The 20,029-nt window shown below is 56.9% G+C and overlaps 2 protein-coding genes across 2 annotated transcripts in view; one reads left to right on the forward strand and one right to left on the reverse strand.

The window, feature by feature from the left end:
* The window catches only part of PTSG_01378 (uncharacterized protein), a gene marked incomplete at both ends in the record, with an annotated part of 20,867 nt that extends 4,210 nt beyond the window's left edge, over nucleotides 1-16,657 (reverse strand). Inside the window, 24 exons of the mRNA XM_004997294.1 lie at nucleotides 244-1,281; nucleotides 1,517-1,698; nucleotides 2,118-2,229; nucleotides 2,462-2,628; nucleotides 2,965-3,960; nucleotides 4,160-4,329; nucleotides 4,482-4,564; nucleotides 4,742-4,976; nucleotides 5,232-5,358; nucleotides 5,787-7,721; nucleotides 7,915-8,012; nucleotides 8,253-8,358; nucleotides 8,622-9,328; nucleotides 10,205-10,363; nucleotides 10,620-10,733; nucleotides 10,921-11,995; nucleotides 12,235-12,341; nucleotides 12,595-12,936; nucleotides 13,256-13,678; nucleotides 13,918-14,553; nucleotides 14,722-14,813; nucleotides 15,028-15,554; nucleotides 15,790-15,920; nucleotides 16,352-16,657. Of these exons, the coding sequence (XP_004997351.1) occupies nucleotides 244-1,281; nucleotides 1,517-1,698; nucleotides 2,118-2,229; nucleotides 2,462-2,628; nucleotides 2,965-3,960; nucleotides 4,160-4,329; nucleotides 4,482-4,564; nucleotides 4,742-4,976; nucleotides 5,232-5,358; nucleotides 5,787-7,721; nucleotides 7,915-8,012; nucleotides 8,253-8,358; nucleotides 8,622-9,328; nucleotides 10,205-10,363; nucleotides 10,620-10,733; nucleotides 10,921-11,995; nucleotides 12,235-12,341; nucleotides 12,595-12,936; nucleotides 13,256-13,678; nucleotides 13,918-14,553; nucleotides 14,722-14,813; nucleotides 15,028-15,554; nucleotides 15,790-15,920; nucleotides 16,352-16,657 (9,868 nt within the window). The remainder of the gene's footprint in view (nucleotides 1-243; nucleotides 1,282-1,516; nucleotides 1,699-2,117; nucleotides 2,230-2,461; nucleotides 2,629-2,964; nucleotides 3,961-4,159; nucleotides 4,330-4,481; nucleotides 4,565-4,741; nucleotides 4,977-5,231; nucleotides 5,359-5,786; nucleotides 7,722-7,914; nucleotides 8,013-8,252; nucleotides 8,359-8,621; nucleotides 9,329-10,204; nucleotides 10,364-10,619; nucleotides 10,734-10,920; nucleotides 11,996-12,234; nucleotides 12,342-12,594; nucleotides 12,937-13,255; nucleotides 13,679-13,917; nucleotides 14,554-14,721; nucleotides 14,814-15,027; nucleotides 15,555-15,789; nucleotides 15,921-16,351) is intronic.
* Nucleotides 16,658-17,057: 400 nt separating this feature from the next.
* PTSG_01379 (uncharacterized protein) lies at nucleotides 17,058-19,937 on the forward strand. Its single transcript, XM_004997295.1, has 7 exons — nucleotides 17,058-17,510; nucleotides 17,917-18,006; nucleotides 18,286-18,383; nucleotides 18,623-18,842; nucleotides 19,113-19,269; nucleotides 19,559-19,602; nucleotides 19,880-19,937. The coding sequence occupies exons 1-7, from the start codon at nucleotides 17,141-17,143 to the stop codon at nucleotides 19,924-19,926; spliced, it is 1,026 nt and encodes a 341-aa protein (XP_004997352.1). The 5' UTR covers nucleotides 17,058-17,140; the 3' UTR covers nucleotides 19,927-19,937.
* Nucleotides 19,938-20,029: the final 92 nt, after the last annotated feature.

Below are 20,029 nucleotides of genomic sequence, written 5' to 3' on the forward strand. Positions count from 1 at the left end.
ACACACACACACACACACACACACACAGAGGTTCACGCACACGCGCGCGCACACACACATGCACACACACATGCACGAATATGGACAGGCAACAGTACCATTGCGTTCCGTTGGTGCGCGCGGCAAAGACACATTCGCCCATAGCATTGCATGTTCCTGGGCCGATCTGACAGTCGTTGGGCGGTTGCGAGCAATCCACGCCAAGACACGGATCAAGCGTGCCCACGCACTCGCCAGACACACATTTGTCATTGACGGTGGTGTTGTTGCCATCATTGCAGGTTGTGCCATCCAGGACTGGCGTGGATACACAGCTGCCTGTCATGGGGTTGCAGCCCGGCGTGGTGTGGCACTGCTGTCGTGCGCACGTCACGCCAGCGCACAGGTCCACGCACGTGCCGTTGGAGCACACACCGGCAGCCACCAGTGTCGATGCGCAGCCGGTGCCATCCTGAAGCGACACAGACACGCACGTGTTGTTGACGCAGCTGTTCTCAACGCATGGGCCCGAGCCCTGGCACGTCCTGGTGTCGCACTGCGGCGTGGACATGACACAGCGGCCGCCAACACACGTGCCAACACTGCACAGCGCACCGTCAGTGGCGTTGCGTGTTGCACATACGCCCGTCAAGGGGTCACAGGGGCTCTGCTGTTGGCACTCGCCAACAGGCGCGCACGTGCTGTTGAGGCAGAGGTTGGGCAGCCCCACGCACACCCCGTTCCGGCAGGCGTCCTGCACGGTTGCCGCGTTTCCGTCGTCGCACTGCGTGCCGTCAGCCAGGAGTGGTGTGGAGCACACGCCCTGCTGGCAGGTGCCTTCATCATGGCAGGCGGAAATCGGGGAGCAGTCGACGTTTGCGCACGTGTCCTGGCCGACACACATGCCGTTGACACAGTGGTCGTTGATGGTGTTGGTGTTGTTGTCGTCGCACACGCTGTCGTCCGGCTTCTTCACAGCTTCGCACAGCCCCGTCAGCGGGTTGCATCGAGACGTTGTGCACGACATGTTTGACCCTGTTGACTCGCACGTCACGCCGGAGCACTTTGGGGTGCCCACACACTCGCCGTTAATGCACACGTCTGTTGTGGTGGCATCGCCATCGTTGCACGGCGTGCCCGTGAGTGGGCCTGCTGCCTCGCACTGCGCCGTGTCGGGGTTGCACGCGAGCGCGCTGTAACACGACGACGACGGCGTCCCCGTGCACGACACATTCAGACATGGGTCAAGCTGGCCCACACACTGGCCGTTCACACACGTATCGTTGACCGTGTTCATATTGCCTGCAAAGACAAGAGAGAGAGAGAGAGAGAGTGTGTGTGTTGTGTTTGTGCGTGTATGTTGTGGTTGTGTATTGTGCGTGCGGGTGCGTGCACGCGTATTGCATGTTTGTTAGTGGTTGCATGTGCATGTCAAAGAGACAGAAGGCGTTCATGGCCAGCAGCAACCTTGGGTTCCAACACGACGAGTAGACACGCACCCAAAAAAGAAGCGGCAGTACCAACAGGGCAAACGCACCGTCATTGCACTGTTGGCCATTCGGCGCGTATCTGGGAACGCATTCACCAGTCATGCGGTTGCAGGTTCCTCGGACAAAGCACTGTCCTGCACTCGGGCACGTGACGCCTTCACAGAGGGAAGTGCCCTTGCACATGCCCTCAACGCACGTGTCGTTAAAAGTGGTCACATCGCCATCATCGCTGATAAACGTACATCCAAAAACCGAGGCCACAGTGAGCAAGAAAGAGCACGCACGGTGACTGAACACATGTACAACAAAAGCGTGTTCACACACAAAGAATACTACAGATGTACAAAGCATAAACACATGCACACGCGAGCACACGCAACGATCAACACAATCACAGACACAAACGCAATCACAGACACACACGCGAGCACACGCAACGATTAACACAATCACAAGCACAAACACAATCACAGACACACACGCAAGCACACACAAAAAAAAACACAAACACAAACACAAACAAACATACACAAACGCAAACGCAAACACAAACGCAAACAAACAATCACAGGCACAGGCACAAACACAAACAAACATACACAAACGCAAACACAAACAAACACCAAATCACTTGTTTCACCACCGCACCATTGCATTCCTGAGAGAGGGATTGTGGGACCGCAGCGACCTGTCTCGGGATTGCATTCGCCCGGTTTCTGGCAGTCATCAGATGCAGTACACGTCACGTCCATGCAGAGATCTGTGGCGCAGGCCAGCGAACGCGGTGAGGAATCGTGTAGGAAAGGAGACCCTCGCACACACACACACACAGTCACACAGTCACATCAAGTGAAACAGCAAGCGAAGCAAGGACAGTCAAACGACAAGCCAACAACACAACAAACTGATGCGAAGGCACACATACACGCACACAAGCGGGTACACACTACGCGGAACGCAACACGGGGTACAAGTGACCGGATCGTGGCTACCTTTGATGCATTCGTCGTTGTCGTTGCGTATGTAGCCATCAGCGCACTCGCACGTGTGCCCGTCTAGTGTGTTGACGCAGACTTCGTTGCTGCCCGAGCACAGGTCAGGGGTTGCTTCGCACTCACCCTGCACGCTGATGTGCGAAATGAACCACGGATGGTTCGAGCTGCAGCAGTGGCAAGGTTGAAATGAAGAAGTCGATGGCGCAAAGGTGGTAGGAGGGTACAGGGACAGTTAGATGGGCGGCAGATATGGAGGTGTGCGCGGGCAAGTTTGTGCAAGGTAGACACAAGAACGATTCCACAGTCGAAGGGCAGCACACATCAGCACACGCCGGCGTCAGACATACATTCAAAGACACAAGCAACAGGCATTTATGCTTACAACCGCAAGCACACACACACACACACACACACAAACACCAACACACAGACACACATACCAACACACCAACACAGACGCGCCCATACACACGTGCAAGCACACATCCATGCAAACTTACTCTGTGCTGTCTGCCCACCATCGAAGGCGCATCAGTGGAGCGCCCTCAAGCGGGATGGTCACCTCTGTTGTGCTGCTGCCGGGAGAGTAGCGGCCCAGCATTTTCCATCGAACGCCACCGTCCGTGCTGGCGGATACAGCCACCGTCTCGCTGCGCACATTGCAACGCGCAAACCCAAACTTGATCTCCGTGATACCGCTGAGGTCCATGTCACGCGTCGTAATCTCGTGTCGCCCGTCTTCATCAAACACAAGACCAACCATCCCCGTCCTGCACACCTTCACCGCGCCAGTCCAGCTGGAGAAGTGGGACGCACTCACGCTGCCGCTCGAAAAGTCGACGGCGAGCGATTGGGGCAGGCGTGCTGACGGCGTTTCGCACCGAGTGCCCGTGTACCCTTCGTCACAATCACAGCGGCCCGCCAGCGTGCACCGACCATGACCGCTGCACATGCCTGGGCACAGGCCGCCAATAAACAGGTTGTCGATGGCAAACGTGTTGACGGCACCGGCATCACGCGCAATGGCAATACGGTAGTGTGCGCTGGGGTTGTTGCCCAGCTCAAATGTGAAGCGGCGCCAGCCCCGGTACGCCTCGTTGCCGAAGATGGTGCCGGGATGCTGCCACTCGGAGCAGGCAACCGTGGTGGGGTCACACGTCAGCTGCTGCAGGTCGATGAAGTTGCCCATCAACCCCGCGCTGAATGACGCGGTGATGGGGTCCGTGGATCCGCTCACGCCCTCGCAGTTGGTGGCCAGGTCAAACTGCAGGTAGTACGTGGTGTACGGTGTGCCGGCAACGCCGACATCCGCCAGCGCCCACACATCCATGCCCTCCGTGAACGTTGGTTGGATCCACCTGAACTTGGTCGTCGCCGTGCGGTCTGGCGCAGCGTCGTCGAGTGCAAGCGACACCCGGGTGTTCTGATGCGTCGGGTACTTGAGTTCCATCATCGATTTCCAATTCTGGCCATTGTCGATGGAGTACTCCAAGAACCTGGACACGAAGATACACACGGATTGTGACGTAACGTGAGGTGATGTGATGTGATGTATGGATACGTGTGGATGGTCAGAAAAGGATAGACCAAGGGCATGTTGGTGGTTTAAGCAGAATGCAAGCAAGGCATGGAGGAGCAGCACAGCCCTTCAACTCAAGTCATACAACACCATTGAGTCAAATTGCACAAACGTACACATTCTCGTTGCGGGCAGACGATTCCGGGGAATCGCAACCGCCAGCGCCAAAGGTGAATGTAAACGCGAGTTTCAGGTTTGTGGGAGAGACGTCGAGTGGCTCCGTTTCCGCCACGCGCACAAACCCGAGGCCGTCAAACACCCATCCGCTTGTGGTCAGTCCGCAATCCTGGAATTGCATGGACAACAGCAACGCAGAAATCGCATTCACCAGGGCAGGTGGGTGTCGAGAGGAAAGCAGGTGCATGATAAACACGTGAGCCAGCGCAGACTACACCAGCAATTGCATCCACAAGCACACGCGTACGTGCATGCACACACCTTTGCTTGGCGTCGGCCTTGCACAGATTTCCATGAGGACGATGCTGGAGTGGACAGCGTGTCCATCAACACCACGAGCTCCTCTGCACCAGCAACACGCAAACAATACACTCGTAGTGAGCCGGTGCGTAGGTACGTTCGCGAGAGACAAGTGCGCACACAAAGGTACAAACAGGCAGAGAGACACACGCACACAAAGGTACATGTACAAGAACACGAGCATATCACATGTTCACATGGCTAAGCCGACACAACCAAACCTGGTTGAAGGTCGACGTCACGGGTGGTGATGAGAAACTCGCTGACAGCCTGCTCTTTGAATACGAGCGCGTTGCCCTCTGACGAACAGAACGATTCCGTGACACCGCCTCGCACGGTCACGAAGTTTACAGCGTCGTAGCCATCAGCGTCGCCGTCGCCGTTGCCGCCAAAGTCCTCAACGATTGCGGTTGGCGTCACGCTGCCCGGAGGTCCAACATACACGTCGTCAATGTTCTGACAACGAAATCGCAGGAGCCAAAGCAGGTGAGCCATGGTGTGACGCGGGCAGGAAAAGGTGTGGAAATTAAACGGCCGACAAAGCTTTGCGCAACGCAAAATCAATCACAGGCGTCGAGCGGGTCACATGTCATTAAGGGTGGCAACCAACATCAAATTTTCTTCCTCTACACCGCGGCAGTGATACCGCTATAATCACAAAACAGAAAGATCGCAAGCGCACACAGTCTACCGTGCTGGCTCTCCTCCTACCCAGGTGTCGTAGTCAGCAGCAGAGAACTCGGGCTGCCACCATAGGAATCGAGTGTACGGCGAGCGCGCCCCTTCTGGCAGCGAGACAAAGCGACGCGTTGGCGACGTGTACCGGCCGTGCTCCAGTCTGTATTGTCCGAGAGGGGGGGGGGGGTTGACGCGGTGTGTGTGTGTGTGTGTGTGTGTGTGTGTGTGTGTGTGTGTGTGTGTGTGTGTGTGTGTGTGTGTGTGTGTGTGTGTGTGTGTGTTTGTGTTTGTGTTTGTTTGTTTGTTTGATTCCCATGGATGTGTGTGGGGAATGTGCATGGCAGCCTCAAACAAGCGAAAATTGTGCACACGTGCCTACTCAGGGCGTTCAGACACGCACAGCACGCACACGCACAATACATGCACACACAGCACGATCCCCCATCTCCCCCAAATCTCGTCACAACACCGACCCTCACACACACACACACACACACACACACACACACACACACACACACACACACACACACACACACACACACGTGCGGCTACCACGACACACGATTCAACCACGCATCAACTCACACATGCCAGGTGTAGCCTGCATTGGTGGAGTAAGCAAACACAACTCCCTCGTCCGAGTGGGAGACGTAGCGACAGGGGGAACCGGCGCTGTTCCCAGTCTGGATGGTGTACTCTACAAACCGGGCAGAGGTCGTGTTGACGTCCACGCTCTCCAGGTAGCGAGCGGTGTCGGCGTTGAAGTGGACAGACCCGCCAGCAGCGATGGTGCCGCATCCGCCGCCATCGGCCAACACCGCGCCGCCGCTCAGACGGTGCCAGCGCGCAGGGGACAGCGGGGCGCTGGTAAACGCCTCTCGCAGCTCTTGTGGCGGGCCCGTGGCTTGCACGCACCCGCGCTCTGCGTGCGGTACGAATCCTTCGTCGCAGACGCACTGGCCGTTCTTGCACAGGCCATAGCCGCCGCAGGCAAAGGGGCACTCGCTGCCAATGTACACATCGGTGATGGCAACAGTCGCAGACTGCAGCCACGACAGGCGGAACCTGTAGCGACGGCCAGAAGCCACGGAGGGCAGAGGTAAGGTGACGCGGGTCCAGCCCGAGCCATAATCGGTCACGCGCAGGTTTGAGCCCGCGGGCAGGCCGAATGCATCGCAGTTGAAGGCGGCATTGGGGTTGCACGGTGCTGGCAGATCACGCCACTGGGAGTCGCCGAGATCATACGACTCAACGGTGAGGCGGAGGTCGCGGCGGGCGCCCACAGAACCGCAGCTCGCGCTCACCAGCAGCTGGATGAAGGCGCCCTCTTGCAGGTCCAGCATGTTGGTCTCGAACCAGGCCAGGCCGACGCCAGAGCCAAGCGTAAACACAAGCGCCGGCTTGTCGCAGTGCGTCTTCACCTGGGCGTTTGGCGCAAACAGAAAGTGGTCCGTGTCCCATCGCGGAAGCTCAAAGTGAATCTCCACGTGTTGGGGCAGCGACGCTGTTGTTGGGCCAACATAGAAGTCGTCCAGGCCCCACACATCCACGTTCAGGCCGTCTGCATTGGGCTGGGTGAAGCCAAGCACCGTGTGCTGTGTTTTCGCCTCGTCCGGCAGAGACACAATGTGCTGCGTTGCGCTTGTGCTTGACGCGTATGAGTGGCGCTCGAGCAGGGAGGACGTCACTCCGCCGTCGAGCGAGTAGCCGAGCACAAGCCCCTCCTGGGTCACGCTCGGTGCAAGGCAGCCTGAGCCGCCGGCGCGCAGCACATATTCCACAAACGCAGCACCCCGCAGGTCAAGCTCTTGCGTAAACACAAACCGCTGGCGCGTGTTTCCGCCCAGGTAGAGCGAGTTGAAAGCGGCGAGCGGGCCGCAGGGCGATGTCTGGAAGGCGCCGCCAACAACCTTGCTCCAGCGCGACGCGAGCACCTCGTCCTCAAACGTCTCAAGAAACCCTTTGCGCGGGCTCGTGCGACGACACGTGTTGTCTGCTGCATCCACACTGAAGCCTGCGTCGCACTCGCAGCGCGTGCCGTTGATGCACACGCCAAAGGGGCCGCAGCCGCCGCCACAGCCGCTGCCGACGTACAAGTTGGCAATGGCGAGCGTGCGGCCACTCACGCTCAGCGTTACGTCCGTGGAAATGCGAACGCGAAGACCGCGTGTTGGGGAGGAGATGGGCGCCACCACGCGCGTCCAGCCGTTGGCAAGCTGGTGCGAGCTGAAGGAGACTTCGTTCATCTTCCAGTACCAGGACTTGCACGAGCTAGAGGTCAGCGGTTCGCACGACACCTGCAGCAGCGCCGATGCCGTCTCAAACGCCGTGTTTGACTGTGACAGGAGCACGTCGTAGCCGCTGGCAGCGGTGGCCGTGCACGACGTGGACAGGTCAAACTGCACGAAAGCGCCCTTGTCGTCCAAATCGAGAGGCCCAACCTGTAGGGACTGGAACGACGCTGGCGCAAAGGACATGGCTGGCCGGCCGCACACCTCCGTCGCCATGGCGTTCACTTGTCTGCAGCACGTGGCATACGGGCACGCAAGCAGCAGACGCACATGAACAGGGCGAAAGGACGCTATACACCAGGGGTACAAGCTGTGTGCGTGGGTGTGTGAAATTGTGCAGTGGGGAGGGGGCTGGAAGGAGCATTTCACATGCGGGAAAGCATGCACTCTGCGCACGACTGCGCATGCCAGATCTGACAGACCTTGGGTAAAACTGTCGCGGAAGAGGAAGGGACGGGAAGAGCTGCGTCAGCTGTTTCGGCTGCAGGTCTGCGCAGCCAACGAAGACGTCGTCCAGGGCCTGCAGGAACATAGTGTGAGGGAGACAGTGGGAGTTGAGTAAAACAGGTGCACACGTGTGTGTGTGTGTGTGTGTGTGTGTGTGTGTGTGTGTGTGTGTGTGTGGCAGTGGAAGCGTGTGGATGGTGAAGGATGCAGGACACTCCAAGGACCCACAGGCAAACCACACACACACACGCACGCACGCACGCACGCAAGCCACTCAAAGAGAAAGTCCAGTCGCAATAGCACTGCAGCTGACCCAGGCATCGTAGTTTGGGGAGAATTCTGGTTGCCAGAAGAGAAAGCGAGTGCTACCAGTGCGGAAGTTTGCTGGGATTGGGATGGCGCGGCGGCGCGGCAGGGTTCTGGCCCAGCGAAGACACGCAATAAATGAAGCACAAACATGGAAACAAACAAGAGGTGTGGAGACAAATACAAGGAAGTGACAGGCATGTGTGTCAGAGAGAAAGCGCGCGCGTGTGTTGTGTGTGTGTGTGTGTGTGGACAGATGATATGAAGCATTGCACTGCACGCAATACACACAACAACACAGCGAAATGCAGCCACACACGCGCAATCGCAAGTGCACACGCAAACACAGCAGCAGGCAAACTGCGATGGGACGTACGAGGCAGAGTAGTATTCAACCGTGCCAATCCTTGTCCAGGTGATACCGCCGTTGGTTGACGCAGCAACAACCACCCCCTCCGCTTCCCGCGTGATGACTGGGCACGTGCTCAGGGACGAGCTGCCTGTGAAGACATTGAACTCAATAAAGTCCGCAGCGCGCGTGTCCAGGTCGTTTGACTCCAGCTTGCGCGTGCTGGTGCCGTAGAACTTGAAGGCGCGGCCGGATGAGACGACGCCACATGAGTTGCCCGTGTCGAAGCTGCCGCCATTCGGCTGTTGGCGCCAGAACCGTGATGAGAGTGGCGCTTCAAACGACTCAAACAGCTGGCGGGGAAGCGGAGTGCTCACGCTGCAACTGCCCGCATCTGTCAGCGAGAACCCGTCGTCACACGTGCACGTGCCGTTGATGCAGGTACCGTGGCCGCCACAGAAGTCGCCACCACAGCCAGCGCCAATGTACAAGCTGCGCAGCGCCCACGTGCGCGATGAGCTGTACGCATCGCTGGCGCGAAGACGGAAGCGAACGTGGGAGGAGGCACCGACAGGGATGGTGATGCGGTGCCAGCCACTCGCCCAATCGCGCGACAACAGGCGGTTGTCTGTGAGAACAGACCAAGAGCTGCAGGCGGTGGAGGTGATGGGGTTGCACGTGCTGTGCTCAGAGGACCACGACGCGCCATCGTTCACAGATCGCTCCAACTCCACCTGCACAGCCACCGATGTTGGGACGAACGGAGGGGGGGGGGGTGAGGGACGAGAGCAAAGAGGATAGCGAGTGGGAATGGTGAGGAAAACGGTGAGGGCAAAGGAGAAAGACTGTGTGGAGCGGAATGGAGTGCGTGAGAAATAAGCAGGCAACGGACATGTCATTGAAGTGGACGAGGAAAGTCAGCAAGGAACAAGATTTGGGTCCTCAACATTGCAGATGCGGATGCTGATGTGGATGTGTGGCTTTGTGTGCATGTGTGCATTAGCACACACACGCACATACACACACACTCACACTCACGTACACGCACACACACGTACACGCACATACACACATACACACGTACACGCACACACACACACATACACACACACACACACACACACACACACACACACACACACACACGCACTCTAGAAGTCGAATATAGAATCACCAACGTAGCTTCTATAAGACCCACTACGCGTTGAAATCGAACCTCCAGTATACTGCATTCCTATTCTGGCGGTACACCGAGCATCGACGAGTTTTGAGAGAGATGCTTTGTCTAAAGCCACAAATTGTCGCCACATGAGCGGGCGTGAATCCTCCGATCCCGTCTTAGTTTCCGTTCCTCAAGACTGCGATTGGAGCCACATGCCCAGGTTTACTCACTGCGCAAGGCTGGTCCATGACCTCATGTCTAACGGTGGCATAGGTTTTGCTAGGCGGTCTGGTAACTGTAGGAAATTTGGCCGTTTGCGTACCTCCAATTACGACGTCGCTTGCGCAATGATTCTATTAGTAACACTTGCACAGGTAGTTCTCACACACACACACACACACACACACACACACACACACACACACACACACACACACACACAACGCACTCTGAAGTCAGCGGATGGGGCGCCACAGCCTGTGGAGAGCACGAGCTGAATGAACGCGTTCTGTGGGAGGTCGATCGTGGTTGTCGTGAGCAGGGATTCGCCGTTGACGCGTTGCGATCCCGAAAACACGAGCGCTGGCTGGCCGCATAGCTCCGCCAACTGCCAGCAGAGAGCACATGTGAGTGGTGAGTACACACACGGCAGAACAATTGAGGGGATGCAAGGGCCAGTGAGCGAAACGTGGGGAGCACCGCTGCAAGACACGCACATAGGTAACACCAAACATGTACATGCACACAAAAGAAAGGCTCTCGTCCACACACACACACGCAGAGAGCGAGAGAGACACCCACACACACCTAACACCACCCACACACACACGCATGCACAAACACAAACACACACACACACGCACCTCTCCGTTTGGCGTGATGGCAATGAGGTCGCGACTGATGGGCGAAGCGAAGGATTGGAACAGGTGAGATGGTGTAGCGGCGCGCCGAGGACCAATGTAGATGTCATCAATGGCCTGCACAAGGCGAAGACAAATGGGAAGGGGAAGTTGGATCAAAACACACATGTGGCAACACTGAACACACACAGTCATAAGTTCGCAATGAACAAGCGTGAATCGCACACACACACACACACACACCTCACACACACACACACACAAACACATACACACGCTCACATGTACACATCAAACCACGCACCCAGACGTCAACGTTGTCTTCGCCTGTTGCTTGCAGCCACATGATGCGTGTTGTGGGGGTCTTTGCGTTGTCTGGCAGTGCTACAGAAAAGTGGGTTGCGCTGGAGTACAGGCCCGCTTGAAACTCCCGAATCTTGGCAAAGGACAGGCCCCCATCAATCGAGTATGCAATGGCAACGCCCTCCTGTGAGACGGAAGGTGCCGTGCACGTTGACGTGGCTGGGTCACCAAGACGGAGCACAAACTCAACAAAGTCTGCATGTTGCAGGTTGAGGTCACGTGTGACGAGAGCGCGGCGCTGTCCAAGCTTGAACACCATCTTGTTTCCGCCAGCAAGGCCGCTGCATGCGCCGTTGGTGGCCACCACGCCACCTGTCGCGTCAGCCCACTGTGCAGGCACAAAGGGATCAAAGTCCTCCACCAACAAGGACGGGTGGGCGCCTGGAACTGGTGCGCAGCTGCCGTCAACCCCAAGCACAAAGCCGTCGTCGCACACACACGTGCCGTTGCGGGTGCAAAACCCGTGACCCCCGCACCGACTCGGGCACTGCACGCCAGCGTAGAAGTTGTCAAAAGCAACGGGGACGTCGCTGAGGGCGCGCAGGCGGAAGCGAACGGTGTCGGCATTGGGCATGGGCAGCGACAGCCGGCGCCAGGTGTTGCGGGGCGAAGTGTCCGTGGTGAAGGTGCACTCGCCGTGCTGGGGCCACTCGCTGCAGCCGTTTGGCGTCGGGCTGCACTGGGAGCACGTGACCCACGACTGGCCGCGGTTGACGCTGTAGTCAATGGCAAACGCTGCTTCGCCACTCCCCTCCCCGCACCCGAGGTTGTACTCCACAAACAGGACGGGGTCTGAGTTGGGGACACCCTGGATGCGCACGTAGGAGAGCGTCCACACGTCCTTGCTGGTGGCGTCCTGCGTGTACGCGTTCTGGCGCCAGCGCAGCCGCGTGGCTGTTGTGCGTGCAGAGGGGTAGTTGTCGAGGCGGTACGAATACCGGTGGACAGAGCTGGCGCCGAGCGGTGACGTGAGCTGTTGCCACGTGCTGCCACCGTCCACGCTGTACTCCAAGACACTGCACAACCGGAGGCAGGGTTGAGGGGGTGTGGTGGGGCAAAGTGCAGGAGAGAGGGTGAAGGGTAGAGTTTGAAGGAGAGAAGGGGGGGGGGGAGGAGGGGAGGTCATGAAGGCTGAGGCGTGGAGGGAACGCCAATGACGGCAATGTACTTGAAGCATGTACAAGCTGGTCGTGTCGTACAGCAGCAACAAGACAACAATGGCAACTGCATGCGCACACAATGAAAGCGCACGCACATGTATTCTGATGGCGATTCTGGCCCGTCGCAATTGCCGGCGCCGTAACCAAAGTCAAACTCAAGCACCAGCCCAGAAGACGACAGGTCAAGATCAACCGTCTCCGCCTGTCACAACAATGAAACACAAGTAGCAGATGGGGGGGGGGAAGGTAAGGATTGGAGGTGACTGGTGATGAAAGTTGATGCAGAGCACAAATACTTGCAAGGGCACACACATATGCACAGACACAGACACACACACAGACACAGACACAGACACACACACACATGCACAGACACACGCACGCACGCACGCACACACAAGCACACACACACACACTCTCTCTCATGCACACAGGGAAAGCAGTGGAGAACGTACGTGGCGGTCACCGGATGTTGCGTCAAAGAGCCATCCAGAGGCTTCGAGGCCGCACGCTTTCGTGAAGCGGAACCCCTTCACAGCCGCCCACTCTGCTGAGCTCGGGGAGGCAGTGAGGGATGGCTCAAACGCCGTGACCACCTGGCGGTTGAGACTGATGTCACGGGTTGTCGCCTGCGCGCCTTCCGCTTGGCTGACGAGAGCACTTGCACGGCCACATTGGTCCGACACGCGGAACGACGGATAAAACAGCCAGTTTGGCACCAGAAGCGGCGAGAAGTCGTCGCCAATCGCCGTCACAGTGTTGTCGTCCTTGTATCCAATGTACACGTTGTCCAGGTTCTGCACAGGCCAAGTCAGCGTGGATGGATGATACGTGTGTACGTGTGTGTGTGTATGAGTGCGCGTGCGTGTGTGAGTGTGTGGGAACGCAGTTGTGTGTGTGTGTGTGTGTGTGTGTGGGTGAGAGTGAGTGCGTGCGTGAGAATGCAGTTGTGTGTGTGGGTGTGTATGAGTGCGAGTTTCACGCTGCGATAGGGCCTCCGAACACAAGTAGCGCATATGCACGTAGCTCTCACAACTCGTCCACCCGCCTACATAAACAAACCAGCAAACAAACAAAAAGGAGCAAACTACAGCCCCCAGACAAACTCAAACACACCCATTCGTCCTGGCCGTTGCCATCCGGGTACTGCTGGAACCAGCCGATGCGGGTGCGGCGCGTCTTCGCTTCCTCGGGCAACACCGTGGAGTGGACAAACGGTGTGCGATAGTTGTCGTACTGGAAGAAGCGCATCTTTGTCCACGTCAGTCCGCCATCGATCGAGTACGCCATGGCAACGGAGTCTGAGGAGGCAGACGGCGAGTGGCAGCCACCGCTGCCCTGGGTTCCAAGTTTGATGGTGGCGTGCACGAGGGTGCCGCGCCGAAGGTCCAGGTCAACAGTCTGCGCCGTGCGATAGGATCCCTTGCCAAAGAACAAGGACTTGCCCTCGCTGACAACGCCGCAGCCGCCGCCGTCGGACGCAATGGCCGCATTCTCCACTAGCGACCAGTGCGCAGGGGACAGCCCATCTTCAAATGTCTGCACATGCATGCAGTGATTGTGTGTGTGTGCGTGCGTATGTGTGTGTGCGTGAACGACGCATTGCGCGGCACAAGGGAGAAAGACACGGGAGCAGCAGCGCAGCAATGACGTTCGCCACTTGACGATGCTGTCAATTCACAACAAGAACAACACGAACAACAAGATCAGCAGCAGCAGCAGCAGCAGCAGCAGCAGCAGCAGCAGCAGCATCTTAGCACACACCAATGACATCGCACCTCGCGGAATTCGGTGTTGACACTGGCGGGGCCGCAGCTGTTGTCGCTTGTGGACACGGCGCCTTCGTCACAGACACACGTGCCAGAAACGCAAGTGCCAAGACCACCACACCCAAACGGGCATTCGTTGCCGATGTAGAGGTTGGCAATGGCCCAGGCGCTGTTGGCCTGCGTATATGCTCTGATGCGAAACTGCGTGGGCGCGCTGCTTGGAGGCACAGCCAGCGTGATGCGATGCCACCCACCGCCAAAGCGACTTGCCACCATCTGCGTCTCGTACTGGGACCACGACGTGCACGCAGAGAGCTGGATGTCGCAGTTGCTGGTGCCGGCAAAAGAGAAGCTCTCGCCATCGGTGGAGCGCTCCAGGCGAAGCGTAAACGACGTTGTGGGTGGTGTGCAGCCAAAGGACAGGTCAAATTGCATCATGGTGCCCGCCTTGGGAATGATGGGCGCTGTAATCAGGTGCTGCACACTGGACGTGGGCGAGAAAACGAGCCCGTTTCGCTGGCACAGCGACGTAAACCTGGTGCCGGCCGCAGACACAAACTCGGTGGTGTTGAGCACAGGTCCTGTCAGTGCACTGGCGATGCGCGGCAGTGGCACCGACGTCTGCAGCGACACGCCGTCAATCGACTAATGCGTGTGTTGTGTGTGCATATGTGCATGTGTGTGTGTGTGTCGAAGCGTGAGGGTGGCAGAAAGGATATTGGGGAAGCTGCTGAACGCATTGATGTCAGATGACGGCACTCCTGTATCTCAACGTGACAAGCGGCTATATCACGTGCAAGCATGCGCCCTCACCCAAAAATCCGTGGTTGTTCCGCTGGCAGCAAACTGATAAAACGCAAAGCGCGTGTACGGCGTTCGGGCGGCCTCGGGAATGGCCACAGACACTGGTGATTGGTTGGTGGTCGGTGCGCGTGTGTTGCGGCGTGTTGTGATGTGTGTTGAGGGCGGATGGCAGAGGAGGACAAGACGTCTATACGCAAACAGCACACACACACACAACACACACACACACACAGCACAGCACACACACACACACACACACACAGGCGTACACACACACACAGACAGCACACAGACAGCACACACACAGGCACACACCGTAGCCGCCCCTCTCGAAGCTTGAGTAAGAGAGGATGCGCATTGGAATGACGGTCGCGCCGCCGTCCAGGGAGTAGCCAATCACAACGCTCTCCGCAATGTTGTCTGGCTCTTCGCACCCTTCCCCGCCAATCTGCACAATCGCGTTGATGCGGGCTGCGCTGCGTGCGTCGAGAACCGGCGTGAGGGCCCTGCGCCGCTCGGACTTGCGATCAAAGACGAGGGCGTTGCCGTACGCAGCCCGCCCGCACGCGCTGGAGGAGGTGATGCGTCCCCCGTTCACCTCCCAGTCAATGTCGTCCTCAAACTGCTCAAATAGCGTGGTTGGAGGCGCCGTGGCAGGCACGCAGCCAAGCGTTGGGTGGGGCACGAAGCCAGCATCGCAGGCGCATGTGGGCATGACAGAGGCCGTCAGGTTGCAGAAACCGGCGCTCGCGCACCCGTTTGCGCAGCCACTGCCGACATACACGTTGTCGATGCCCCACTGTGCCGTGACAGACGATCCCACTCGAAACACCAGCTCTCCCCTTTTGTGTGTGTGTGTGTGTGTGTGTGTGTGTGTGTGTGTGTGTGTGTGTGTGTGTGTGTGTGTGTGTGTGTGTGTGTGTGTGTGTGTGTGTGAGTTGTGGTGAGCACACGATAAACACCATGGTCACTGTTGGACCACAAAGCACAGGTCCACGCATCATTCACACACAACACACACGCAACACAACACACACACACACAACACACGCGCGATCAACGGCATGACCGACTCACTGGATATTGGGCGGAAGCGGGAGGTTGATGCGAACCCAGTTGCCCGCGCTAAAGTCAGAAGGGTATGTGGGCCCCGGAAACAGGATGCCAGTGGAGCAGCTGGAGCTGGTGGACGGCGAGCATGACGTGATCTGGTTTTGTTAAGCATGGATGCATCGGCCAAACACACGAAGCAACAATGTGCGAGAGCACACAAGCGGCAACATGAGACAAGCTGGTAGGTAGGGATCGTCAAAGGGTGACAGCGAAGTGCAGGATGAACGTGCACCAATGCAAATGACTTCACAGGGAGACAAAGAGATCGAGAGCGAGATGCAGAGGGTGCGGCCACACTGCACGATTACACAGACACAAACAGACACACAGACACACAGACACACAGACACGATCACAGACACGATCACTCACACGATCACTCACACGATCACACACGATCACACACGATCACACACGATCACACATACACACACACACACACACACACACACACACACACACAGACACACACACACACACACACACACACACACACACACACACACACACACACACACACGGACACCTCGTTGTAGGAGGATCCCTGGCGGAAGAAAATGCGAAGCGACAACAAGGAGCTGGACTCAACACCGCAGGCATCGCCCGCAAAGAACTCAAACTGAAGCAGGCTGCTGCTGGCAGGCGTGGTGATGCTGTTTGTGTAGATGATCTCATCGCTGTTGCCGATGAAGGCGTTGCGGCCGCAGGTGGTGCGCGCCGTGCCCCCAGTCCACGCAATCGTGTCTTCCCCAGCCTCGAAGCTGGCGGCAATCAGTGGCGCCTGTGCCAACACCGCCCTCGGCGCTCTTGCTGCCACCAACACAAACATCATCAACGCTGCCACAGCACGTGTGACAGCCACAGCCCTCCTGGGTGTCGTCATCTCCGATGATGTATGTGGTCGGTGTGCGTTGAATGTGATGTGAAGCGAAAAAAAAATGGTGTGCAGCACGCGCACCTGCGACTGCTGCGACTGCTGCACGCAGCTGTGTCGACGAATGGAGCACTTGTTTGCTTTGGTGCTTCTGCGCACGCAGACGAAGCACGCAGCACGCACAATATGGGGGATCGCACCAAACCAAACCACAAAAACAAAATGCGTAGGAGTTTGAAGGGCGTTGGACGTATGGGAGCCGCGGTTGCTTGCGGTGCAGTGGAGTGACAGTACTACATGATATGCTGTCGTGATGGCTCAAGGGCTTCATCGAGAATTTGTGGAAGATTTCACAGCATTTTGCTCGCAGGCAACGCACAGCTTGCTTGTTGTTGTTTGTTGGTTGGTGTTTGGTGTTTTGCGCGCACGCAGCAGGCGAAGATGATGATGATGGCAACAACACGGTGTTTGTGTTTGTTGGTTGTGGTGGTGGTGGTGGCGGTGGTCTTGGGTGGTGGTGGCGGTGGTGGGCTGGTGTGGGCAAAGCCTGGTGGCGTGTGCACGCCTTCAACGGGAAGAGAACCTGCACCGCCACGTGCCGAAGATGGCATCTTCTTTGTGCAGACAGCAGAGGACATTGACAACCTTGTTGCAGACTGCACCACCTTGGATGGCAGCTTGGAGGTGGTGTGTTCCGACAGCTCCATCTCCTCGCTGGAGGTCTTTCACACTGTCACGGAGGTCACGGGCTACGTCCGCATCGAGGGCTGCCACAACCTCACAGACCTCAACGGCCTTCGAAACTTGAACAGTGCGTCTGTGTGTTGTTGTTAAGTTGTTGAGTTGCTGTTTTTGTGTGTGTCTTTGTGTGTGTGTGTGTGTGTGTGTGTGTGTGTGTGTGTGTGTGTGTGTGTGTGTGTGTGTGTGTGTGTGTGTGTGTGTGTGTGTATTCTCGTTCCTTTTTGTGCAACGAAAAGCAAGAGCAGTGTTGAAGAGTTGTTGCCTTTGTGTTGTTTGAGTGTGTGTGTGTGTGTATTTTGCGTGTGTTTTGCGTGTGTGTTGCTGTGCTGTTGTTGACTTGCTTCCTGCGGCTTCCCGTTCCTTTTTGTGCGACGAAAAGCGACAGCAGGTTCATGCTGACCCCTCTGTCTGCATTTGTCTTCTAATTCTATGTAACAATGTAACGTACTTTGACGACGGCTTGTGTGCTCTCGCAGAAATTGATGGCTCCACGCTGTATGACATTCCCAATCAACAACAGGGCTTTGCCCTTCTCATCCGCAACAACGACGCCCTTATGAGCCTCCGTAAGTTGGTTGAGCGAATTGCGCCTTCTATTCTCCTGCCCACTTGCTCTCCCACCCTCCCTGTTGTCATGTTCTCGTGCTCTCGTGCCCTTCTGTTGGCACACCAACTGTCTGCACCACAGCCGTTAGCATACGCTGACTGATTGTGTGAAGCTCACCCACCTCGCGCTCGTTTGTGCAATGATCGTGGTGTTGCTTGCTGTCGGCTGTATGCTTTGTTTTCTCGCTGTTTCTTTGGTCGACCTGTGCCTGTGGTGACCGTGCCTCCTGCTTTGATAGACGGCCTGAACAACCTTCGGCAAGTCTCTGGTCCTGGATCGCTCGGTCTTGGTCGTGTTGGCGTTCTTCTCAACGAAGACCTCTGCTATGCAGATGCGGTACGTCTTCGTCCCCTTGTAGTGTTACTGTCGACAAGCGCCTGTGTTTATGATGCAGCAACCAGCCACACATCTTCCCAAAGGCCCAAGCAAGCGAATATGTACTGGGATTGCCTCGAGTGGCAGCACCACCTGATACTCTTGTCCTTACCCCTTTCCGACTGCAACTTGGGGTTTTCATTGTCCCTACCCTTAACCCCCCCCCCCACTCACTGTCTGTCTCCGTTTCTGCTGTTCAGGTTGACTGGAGCCGCGTTGTTGGGCACGATCTTGTGTATCGCGTCCTGGATACCACAGCATCGTCGCCAACCACATGCGCCTCTGCGGCGTGCCATTCCGCGTGCTCGTGCGGAAGCTGTTTCGGTCCCGAGAAAGAGGACTGCCAGAACCGCTGCACCGCCAAAAGCAGCAGAAACACTTACATTGTCATTGCTGTCGTCGTCTTCTGCCTCGTCTTTGGTGAGGTTGCTCCGCCATGCAACTGGTGTTGCATACCAGATTACCGCCACATACCCAGTGTGTCCCGTTTTCCCTTCAGCTTGGCACATATACTGCAGAGAAGCATGCACGCTTGGCTGCCGGGGTTTTTTTTCACCCTGTATCATGCTAAACTCACACAATGGCAATCTGCTTCTTCTTCTTCTTCTTCTTCTTCTTCTTCTTCTTTACTACCATCTATTGCACCACACGTGCACCGCACTTGCACCTTTTACTTTTCGTATTCACCAGGCGTGGCCGTATGGGCACTGTGGATGTGCGTGACAAACCGCTGCGGATGTCGTCTGCGCTTCAAGTCCAACACATATCAGCTGGGCGTGCTTAAAGATTCTGGCCGCCGGATGTCGCAGCTCTCCTCCAAGCGCGGCTCTGTGTCAACGATGCAACGGTGAGGCATCAACATCGTGCTGCACTGCACTGCACTGCAGTGCACAGCTGTGCTGTTACGTTATGGCTGTATTGCAACTACGCGTTTGTTTCCATGTTGTGTGTGTGTGTGTGTGTGTGTGCTGTGAATGCGTGGTAAAATGGCGCCACAATCAACACCTTGAGCTTGCTGCAGCTGTTGTTCTGGATTTCGGTGTCCGTCGTGGTACCGCCGACTGTATTTTGACGGTGTGGTCTCGGCAATGCTGACAATACCGATCTGATTCAATTCATTGATTGTACTCCTTCAGAGATCCTATTGCCGGTCAAGCTGCCCGTATGCGCCACCTTCAACGTACGCGTGTGTGTGTGTTGAATGTGTGAGCGTGAGTTTGAGTGTGTGTTGAATGTGTGAGTGTGAGTGTGAGTGTGACGTTAGTTGTCGTTCCGTTGTTGCAACATGGCTTCCAGCTCACTTCCTGTGTTCGTGGGTCACCCCTCCCGCCCCCATACACACACGTGTGATCTGCTCCAATCTTGCTTGCTTGCATGCATGCACTGTTCTTTGTTGTGCTCATGTTGTCATCGTTGCCACATGCGTCTCACCTTGTTCGACATGTTTGCCAATGCAGAGAGCATGCGTCGCAACTCACGGCGAGTGGCGCCGCTTCCAGAATAACACAAGATGGCACAGCCCTGTGTGTGTGTGTGTGTGTGTGTGTGTGTGTGTGTGTGTGTGTGTGTGTGTGTGTGTGTGTGTGTGTGTGTGTGTGTGTGTGTGT

The sequence above is a fragment of the Salpingoeca rosetta genome, assembly GCF_000188695.1.
Source record: "Salpingoeca rosetta unplaced genomic scaffold supercont1.4, whole genome shotgun sequence".
In the NCBI taxonomy this organism is placed as follows: domain Eukaryota; class Choanoflagellata; order Craspedida; family Salpingoecidae; genus Salpingoeca; species Salpingoeca rosetta.